Source organism: Athene cunicularia (genome assembly GCF_003259725.1).
Source record: "Athene cunicularia isolate RWA chromosome Z unlocalized genomic scaffold, athCun1 chrZ_part1, whole genome shotgun sequence".
Classification (NCBI taxonomy): domain Eukaryota; kingdom Metazoa; phylum Chordata; class Aves; order Strigiformes; family Strigidae; genus Athene; species Athene cunicularia.
This window is the reverse complement of record NW_020799142.1, coordinates 17,225,206-17,235,055: the sequence shown is the minus strand read 5'-3', so window position 1 is coordinate 17,235,055 and position 9,850 is coordinate 17,225,206. Positions and strand designations below refer to the sequence as shown.

At 38.1% G+C, this 9,850-nt stretch overlaps 1 protein-coding gene across 2 annotated transcripts in view; it reads left to right on the top strand.

Moving 5' to 3' along the window:
* Window positions 1–8: 8 nt before the first annotated feature.
* IL31RA (interleukin 31 receptor A) overlaps window positions 9–9,850 on the top strand; it is a 34,882-nt gene continuing 25,040 nt past the window's right edge. For both annotated transcript variants that reach the window (XM_026865979.1, XM_026865978.1), the window contains exons 1-2: window positions 9–181; window positions 9,755–9,836. In XM_026865979.1, the coding sequence (XP_026721780.1) occupies window positions 9,785–9,836 (52 nt within the window). In that variant the 5' untranslated portion in view covers window positions 9–181; window positions 9,755–9,784. The remainder of the gene's footprint in view (window positions 182–9,754; window positions 9,837–9,850) is intronic.

Below are 9,850 nucleotides of genomic sequence, written 5' to 3'. Positions count from 1 at the left end.
CGGAGGAGACGCGGCGCTGCTGCGGCGCAGCCCGGGGGCATCTGGCGCGGGGCGGTGGTTTCTGTCGTTCAGAGTTACAGGAAAAAGCGTTGCTGGTGCTGAGCCTGATAACTTTCTATTTAGTTACATCCCTTCGCAGTCGCGAGGAGACGGGGGTCCCTGTTAAGCTTCTGCGGCGGCGGTAAGTGTGAAGTTGTTGGGGTTTTTTCAGAGCGGGGCTCCTTCTGCTCATTTATGTTAATAGGGAGTTGATAAAGTGTGAAAGTCTTCCCCGGAGCGTTACGTGCTTGCATTCATATCTCCAGATGTTCATCCCAGACTTGAGGCAGTGAATGCTTCGGTCTCTCCAGGCCAAGCAACTCCTTTCGGTTTCTTTCTTCCAAGTCCATGAGACGGTAAGAATTGAAGCTTCCTATTTAGCCGATTGCGTTTGTCTCTTTCTGGGAAGAATATGATACAGATGCTTAGCAGTGGTTTTAAGTATGTAGTGGGTAAGAGCTAGTTCTCAAAATGTTTGCAATATATGCAGTCATCAAAGGCAGTAAAAGCTCTTTCCTAACTGCAGGCTGCTTAAGTTGTGTGTGTTCACTCCAGTTTTCTCAAAGCTCTGTATCACATTTAAATATACTGGCCCCGTGCTGCTTCTATGCTTGCAGAGTTTCTGCCTCCTGGCAAAAAATTTTGTACTATGTTTGTGTACGCATCTGTCATGAGTATCACCTACATGCATTCATTCTTAAATTGGGGAAGCTGCACTGAACTTCCCGTCTGTAATGGACTGTGTGACGGTTGTCTTTTGAAGATGATTGTCAGAAATAGTTGAAATCTAATTTCTAGCTTCTTATATGTGAATTAAGATACTGGGCCAAGAGAGTGTTCTCATGCTTACAGAAAGCGTCATGTATTGGGCAAAAGAATGGAATGGTCAGTTCAGATTTTTCTGTCAGAGGTTAATCAGTAACAAAACAAGTCTCAAGAAATAAAAATGGGGGAAAAAAGCTTTATATCATAGACGTTGCAGTATTGAATGTTAAAGATCTTGATATTTCTGTAATAACCATAAAAATCTGGTAATTTTTTGCATTATTTGGTACTTGTCAGGATCAATTTCAATTAAAAATGCTGTACTAAGACATCTCAAGACGTAGGTCCCATGGAACCTGGTTTCACAGTGCCATGCCATGTTCCACCTAGCAGTTTCGACTAAGAGATAAAAATACTGTTAGTGAACTTTACAGGATAGGTAGTAAACAAAAGAAAAACAGGATATATAACTTCTGTGGGAGTATCTGAACTAGCAGGGTGATAAGTCAATTGTCTTATGCAGGTCAACACCAAGATAAATATATCTGGGATCAAAGAATAGAGAGGATGCTCAACAGGACAAAAAACTCTTGGAAATTAGTAATGTAAAGACTGTTTCAGATGGCTGTGTTCTCAGGGGAGAAAAAAAAGGGCTGACATTTCTTCTTGGATTTACAGTAATAGGAATAGCAGGTAAGTGTCTGGTAGTGATCTTATTTATGTTCCTATAACAAGGTACATGAGATGTTTAGCACCCAGCAGTCAAAGGTGGTAAGGAATAGGTGAAGGTTCGCTGTGCAGAGGCTTCCATGTCATGTTATACATTCACTGTATTAATGCAATGGAGACAGTAGCTGCCTTCTGTATATCTAGCTCTGACTTTTGAGATACTGTGTCCACACTACAGTGAAATCCTGGAGAACCTTCAAAAAAGAATACAAGAAAATAACTAAATGAAATGGAAAACAAACCCTTTAAGGAGGACTTAATGTATATTCTTTAATTTGTATAAGATTGAGATAAATATGGAGAAGGCTATTTGATAGTGGCAGTGTAAGGAAGCTTCTTAATCACTGTGAAAAAGATATGAGATCAAATGGTGTGTAGGTATTGTCTATATTCTAAATTAACTAATAAAAAACAAGAATAAGTGGTACAACAATATAAGCACAAAACTCACTGTTAGCTGAGTTTGTAATGAGTCTGAGTTTACAATGTTTTCCACAATATATGATGAAATCTCTCAGAATGGTGCATTATCTGTACAGGTAGGCTACAGAGTCACAGTCATATTTTCTGAGTGATAAAGTATGAAAGTAGGGTTTTGCACTCATTTTATTCTCTTTCCTTCTTGGTTCTGTGGGAGCACAGGGTTACCTGCATTGTTCTTTGAATTTGCATTTGCTGTTAACTCTTGCAGCACTGCAGTGGGACAGGGATTATAATAATTTCCTACATTTTGGGGCTGTAGCTTTTTCTCTGAACAGTGCAGGTAAGTTTTTATTTGCTTTCTTGTGAAACACAGTTTGCTAACATTATTTAAGTGAACATGTATTTTACCCTAGAACATCTGGAATTGGATTTAGTTCAAGAGGCGAGGCTGGACAAGGTGAACTGATGCTCTGAAGTAGTGCAGAATATCTTTCATCTGATTTTCTGACAGGTGTGTATTCTGTACAAACTTCAGGCTAAAGCCACCCAAATATGGCAAATATAAGAGGTTTGGATCTGGCCACCCTCTCTCGATAAGGGTTCCACAATTTTTTAAAGCTCAACGCATGGATCCTCCTTCCTTGACCATCTGTTTTTCTCACGACTTGCTTATCATGGCAGAAGCTTCTTGTTCTCCACCTTTCTTTGAGTGGCTGTGCTCAAGAAAGGGACACAAAAGCAAACATCCTATCTAATAATGTCTTACTAACTGAGAACATCTAACACAAAATCATCTCTCAAAGTAGACTTTTGTAGCTGAAATAGACTTTGTAGTCCCCCAAACACTGAGCCTAAGAAGAAATCTTCAAGACCAGTCCTGTACATGAAGTCTGTTTAAGCCCTAATTTGACTGTTTCCTCTTTCTCTGTGAAAAAAAGAACAAGGAATGACAGTGCTGCTGTGAGCGCTGTAGGTCTCTCTGCTAATATCACCATCATTCAGTTCTAGTGATATTGATGACATGGTCTTTTAGTGAGTGTTATCAAATAGCATATAATCATGTAGTTAAAATGAAAAAAGCAACCAATATGAAAAAATAAAGGAATTAAATCTTCTGTGTTTGTAGCTTTAAGCTTTTTCCCCCAAATAGTATTTTTATGATGTATAATATATTAATTACCAAACAAATATTTGTTTTGCAGCTTTTTTTATCTAGCTGTGCATTTTAAAGCTTAAGATATATTTAGAGGCTTATTTGTTATGCTTGTTCAGAGAATAATTAATTATTTTCTATTTACTAGATATGGATTCTTAATTTTTCTGTATTAGTATCAAGCTACATTTATGGAAAAATTATTTTTAAATTTCAGTGCATGGCATTTTATGTTAAAACATTAATATTCGATGTGCTGTTAAATATTGTTCTATAACAGAAGTATTTATCAAAACATGTTTTGCATCTGTAACTCTAGGGTATAGTAAGCAAAATAACTGCTATCAACAGTTACTAACTTAACTGACATTTCCTGTTCTCTGTCCTTCAGGATTTTAGAACAAAATTATCTTATCCTTTTGTGCCTATTTTTTATATTTACAGACTGAAAGAGGAAAATGGCTTTCCTGCTTTCTCAGTTTCCAGTTGATTTGCAGCTTTTAAATTAACAGGCCATTGAACTTGATGAATACAGTCTTTATTTCTCCCTCCCCTTTTGGCATTTTTAAGAACAAGTTTCTGCGGTCAGAAGTTGGCACTGCATTTCAAGGAGCTCTGCTCCATGCTGCTCCTTCAGATATGCCCATAAGCTTAGTGGCTTCTCTTTTCTCAAAAGCTATTGTTTGAATTTATTTGATTTTAGTAGATTATGATACCAATGTGTTTTAAGGTAGGCTGTCATAATTTCAAATTTAAATAGCTTTATTTTTCAAAAGACAGTACACCTAAGTCCTGTTTAAATAAATTTCTTCTAAAATGTAAAATTTTACATGTTATTCATCCTGATCTGATGTTCAACTGACTATTTTGATCTCAGTTAAGGACTGTGGGTTACGAAACCAGTGTGTCTAGGATATTTCACTACAGTCTCATTTTTGCCATGGATGAGCTTGTCCGTACATGATTCATAGGGATTAGAGAGTTGAGAAAAGCCACTAGCTGTCCTTCACATTTGTTGCTTCCAGTCAATAAACATGTCATTTTCTTCTGATGCTCACTGGTAGTGCCCTTGATGGAAACCTGACCAATCCTAGAAGCTGATGCTTCTACACCCTTTTATCTAGGAAGGAGGCTGGAGTTTGTATCATTTGCCTGACATGTCCTCTTTTCCTCTACAATTTGAATCTTGGACTTCTGCAAACTGATCGTTAAGGCTTTTCTAGTTGCATCTGTGCATAACATCACAGTCGGGTGGCCCAGTGGGGCTGAGTGTAGGCTCGGGCTCCTGGCATTCAGCATTGACTGGTCTCATATAGGGCAAGGTCTCGCTCCCCATATGGTAGCTGGCATGGCAGAGCTGTAGCAATTGCTACTAAAGAATAAATAAAAGACGCCAATGGCTATTGAGCTTCTTTCCTCTTTCATAGAGGAAATTTTCCTCATTTTCCTCTTGTTAGAAGAGTGTCATACTTACTCTAAGGAAAGGTGCATGTTAGGTTTCAGCAAAGATGTTAGAAATTCTTGAAGAGAACTGGGCTTATGCTTTATACAGGCTAAAGGCATACTGCCTTTCTATTTGTAGATGTTTCATGTTCTTTAGTTATGGTGTAACAGTGGGTAACTACATGTAGAAGTATGTGTTAGTGTAGTTGAAAACAATCTTAGAATTGGATCTGAATGGAAAAAACTTTCCTGTCCAAAAATGGAGGAGAAGGATGATTAAGAAATAGTCCTAAATAGAGTATGGGGAAAAGTTACTTTGGGTAAGTTTTTCTTATTACTTCTTTAAATTTTTAAACCATAGCTCTTCCAAACAACTTACATTTAAAAATGAAAATAGAGAATCAGAGGTTTTGGTATTGAGAAAGCTTGGTGTTTCATCAACTAAGTTACACAACGTTTTTATTTATTTAATGAGATCTTCATTGACATTGCCCAGTCCTGCGGGAAATGTGGCATTTGGTGAATCAGTTTTTTAAATAGTTGAAGAAGACAGTTCTGTTCATGCTAATTGTTTAGTCATCAGAATTTAGCTTTTATATGTATCTTTAAGTGAAGCATTTATGACGTGACTTTTACTCAGGAATGTTATTTCGTCACTTTTATATGTGCAATCTCTTAAGTAAAAAGCCAAAGAGCTATTTAGTCAGGTATCAATATAGCGACAACGATGGGAGGATGTAAACAGGGTTGTAACCTGCTGAGTCACCACCCTGGTCTCTGACATGTAGTAACTAGAAGCTGTTTGTCAAATAGCAACTAGCTGCTAATTGGTATTGGAGAAGGTGGAAGAAGATGCTGCACCACATCAGGACTGAACTGAATTAACAGCTCACAACTGGGGAGAAGTGTCATGGAGGTCTCTTTCTGCAGTCCTCTCCTGTTTCACCAACTCAGATGTCTGTCAAATCATGTAGCGAGTTGCTTATGTTTGCTAATGTAATATATTTTTTGCTTAGTTTTCTTCTATTTTAGCAAGTGGAACTGACTTACTGTGTGATGGGCACTAGAAGAGTGGGTACAGGAGGAGGAGCTGTTCACTGAGAGTGTATGGGATCTTTGACTATTTAAGGTTTTTTGGTGAGTGTGTGGAACTAAAAGTTTCAAAGGCTTTTAACTTGGCATCGTGGCCAGATTTGCTGTGCCTCATCTCTTAGCACTGGGCTCTGCTGTGGTGGAATATGTGGTGGTATGTGGTACTTTTGTCACAAGCATAATTTAAAAAATGTTTTTATGATTCTTCCAATGCTTTTGCATTCCAATCCCTTGCTAATAAAGTGTGGGATTGCTGGAGCTAGTCAAAGGAATATGGTTAAAGAAATGGTTTCCTTATTCTTTGAAATAGATGAACTATTTTAGCTGAAATACAGCCTCTTCTGTTTCATGTACCCTCAAAAACCATGAAACAGCATACATAAAATGTCAGCAGAAACTACTGAGTTCTGTGAAGCTGTAAGCAAAGACAGTGGGAGTGTTTGATAAACTTAACAGGTTTATTCATATATATCTCTATATATATATCTATATATCTATATCTATATCTATATATAGATATATCAGATTGTTCTGCAACTCCCTGTAGTGTTTTTGCACCCTTTGAGGTGTTCCATTCTTTAACCAAGGCCATGGTTCTGCTCATACTGTCTTTCCATTTTTCTCACAAACATTCAGCAAAGATCTGTAAAATAATTTTAATTTCCAGGAGAAGGGCAGCTGCTCTCGAGTGTCCATGTCAACTCATGGTTGCTTATTTTGCAACAGATCTTCTATTGAAACAGACTGCTAATTTTATTAAAAACATTTTGTAAATTAATTCTTTCTAGGCAGGAAGGGACTTTGCATGTCCTGCATGGGGAGAACCATGATCTTAGTTTTGTTCTTGGTATTAGCTGGCTTTTTGGAGGGGTTTGGGTTTTTTGAGTTGTCCACAAAATAGGAAAACCTATCAGCACTTTTTGCTTAGAGCAGTGTAATTAAAGTTTGATATTGACAGCTGCTCTGTGGCGAAATTGCTTTTTTCTCTTTTTGCTCAGTTCTTTTATTGTTGCATATATTTGAAATGATGCTGCTGCCTGTATGATCTGGAAGCAGTTGTTTCTTGATGTAATCTTATGGCAAATTTTTACTGATTTTTGTTACTGTGTATTTATGATCAGTGAATCTAAGGAAAATGTCAATCACTAAGGGAAATTCTTTAGTTAGTCATGGCCATAATACATAAAACTTGTATTCTGTGGTGGTTGCAGGTAAGTGGAAAGCCTGTGTTTTAAACTGTTGATTTTATTTAATGAAGTCTTTACAATACATAATATGCAGTGGGCTTTTATTACATGTTGCTAGCAGTTAAGTCTACAGGAAAGAAAGAATAGAGCTTTATTATTATGTTGAGTGCCTTAAGCTCTTTCCTGTAAACAATTGTACATATGCTTATCTTCCCACACAGAAGATTTGGTATTCTCATGAATAAGTGTATCCTCCAAGATTAAAGCCATATTCATAGAGCTGTTGCAAAAACATTTTATTTAATATTTTTTTTTAAAATTGTTTGCTTTTAATAGTTTTTAAAAAAATGCTTATGCCAGTGTAGCATCTGTAACTCATTGTCTTTGGCTGACCATTCTTCCTTTGTCAGATAGTTTTGATTAAGCACATCATTTTGGAGTGCTATTTATTTTGCTTGGTTTTGTTGATGTTGATAATCATCTCTGAAGCACGTTGATTTTCTGCAACTACTAGTCTCCTAGCTGATGAAGTACTGACTTACATTTGTGTTCAATGTGGTGTAGAAATCATTGGTGCGTGTTCCTATGAAGTCAGCAAAGCCTTTTTTAGAGTCATTGTTATGATTTTTCTTTATTTTTGAATGGAATGTAGTTTTCTTGTAGCTGTGACGTTGGGACTGATTCTTTGGTATCTTTCTTAAACTTTAAAAAATATAGTAAAAATAAATACACACTTTTGTTCTTTAAAAATAAATTTTTAGCTTTAAACAGAGTGGAACTTCTAGTATGTCATCAACATTGCTATGGACTATATTAATACTAAAATTTAAAAATTACTATCCAAATATTTTTAAATCTGCATCTGTTTTTAATTCTGCATCTACTGATGCAAAATACTTGGAATGTTGCTTAAGGTTCTTGTTTTTTATTGCTATCAGTAGCGTAATTTGTCTTTACTGCTTTGCGAACAAGAACTTAGACCTAATTAAGTAGTAGTAGATTCTCTTCTTGTAACTGCTTTTTTTCTTGTTTGTACAGATCTTGCTACAGCTTTATTTTAGGCATGTGTTACTGGGTAAACTCCTCCCTCATGTCTCTTTATCCTGTGTGTCCTTTTCATTTTTTTTTCTCCTGTTCTGCACTGTCATAGCCTCAAAGTTTATAAAATGCTTTCTAAGACAGACTGTATATAATGTTTACAGTGAGTTCTGTCAGAAACTGAGCACAAATAATTTTTTTACTCTTTTAGATTACTGTAAAACTTTATTTTGTAGCAAAACCAAGAAGTTTGTGTGGAAGGGACTGTAATGTAGGGCCTATTGATCTTGGTCCCAAAGAGTGACCTGGTGCACATCTGCTTCCTAGCACTGTCAGGGCCTGTGGGAGGAGGAGATGCTTTGTATGGTGTGAAAGCTGTTGGTGTACCTGTTCTAGGGAGATAGCACTTGTCTCCTACCTGGACCCCTCCTGACATACAGGTTTGCATGGAAAGCTGGAATTCCAGCAGCTCGCTCCTCAGATAAATATGAAAACAGGGACCCTAACTAACTGCAGCAATAGTAATACCCACGTTTTGCTTATGAACATAGCAGCTAGAATTTTTGGTCCAGTAAGTAGGAATATTGAGCCCTAGGCCCTCATATGCTGAAGGGGATCTGAAACTATTTTCTACGGGCAGATTTCCTACTTATTAGACAAATGAGTCATCTGGGTTGCAGCATATTCTGTCCTTCCTGTTGAAGTTGGGCTGCTTCACAGACAGAGGTTGTTACAGACACAGACAAGCTGATTGAAGTGTGGGCTGGATGAGCAGACAGTGATGTGGATTGAAAACTGTCAGAACTAATGGGCCCAGAGGGTGGTGATCAGTGGCACAAAGTCTAGTTGGAGGCCAGTGAATAGTGGTGTAGCCCAGGGGACTGGGACTGGGTCCGGTCTTGTTTATCATCTTCATTAATGATCTGGATGATGGGGCAGAGCATACCTAGCTAGTTTGCTGATGGCAAAATTGGAAGAAGTGGCTGATGTGCCAGAGGGTTGTGCTGCCATCCAGAGGGGCCTTGGCATGCTGGAGAAATGGGCTGCCAGGAACCTCATGGAGTTTGGCAAGGCAAAGTGCCAGATCCGGCACCCGGGAAGGACCAACAACATGGGTAGACAGGGGGCTGACCAGGTGGAGAGCTGCTCTGCAGAGGAAGCCCTGGGGAGTCCTGATGGCACCAGGTAGAATGTGAGCCAGCAATGTGCCCTTGTGGCAAAGAAAGCTAGTGGTATCCTAGGCTGCGTTAGACGTGTAACCAACAGCTCAAGGGAGGTGATCTTGCCCCTCTGCTTGGCACTGGTGAGGCCACACTTGGATTATTGTGTCAAGTTCTCTGCCTTTGAGAGTGTCCTCAAGTCTGGTGCCTGGGACACTTAGCTGGGATAACAAAAATATGTGAATTCACCCTCTCGGGTGGACAATGACCTGGGACTGTTGCCCGCTTCCTGAACAATTTTTTTTATTAGGTGGTGATGCACAAGAGATGTGGAACATTCCTTCTCCTGCAACAGACTTACTTTTCAAAATAATTCACTCTGCGAACTAAATCTGCTCAGAAGATGGCTAGGCATCTGGATTTCAAGTGGAAGTAGATATATTTCTTACCAATTCTTTACAGGGTCCTCAGAAGGTAAGGTGCTTAGGTGAATTGGATTGCCCTCAGAAGGATTTCAGGTGTACTTACCTCTCTCTTTATAGAAGATGTATGCACTTACCTTAGGAAAACTGCATCAAGTTTCTCCCATTGTATAGGAAAATAACATTTAGACAAAGCAATATTTAACTTGAATACATGTGAGAAAAGCTGAATAACATTATTAACTCATACACAAATGCTTACAAAGTATTTACTTGAAGAATTTTATTTTTATTTTATGACAGCATTTCCTGCCTGTAGTCACTGAAAAGGAAATGTGCAACTGTTTGATTTGGATGTTCATCCTGCTGTGCAGCTCTGTAGCAGGTATGTTTCTTGAT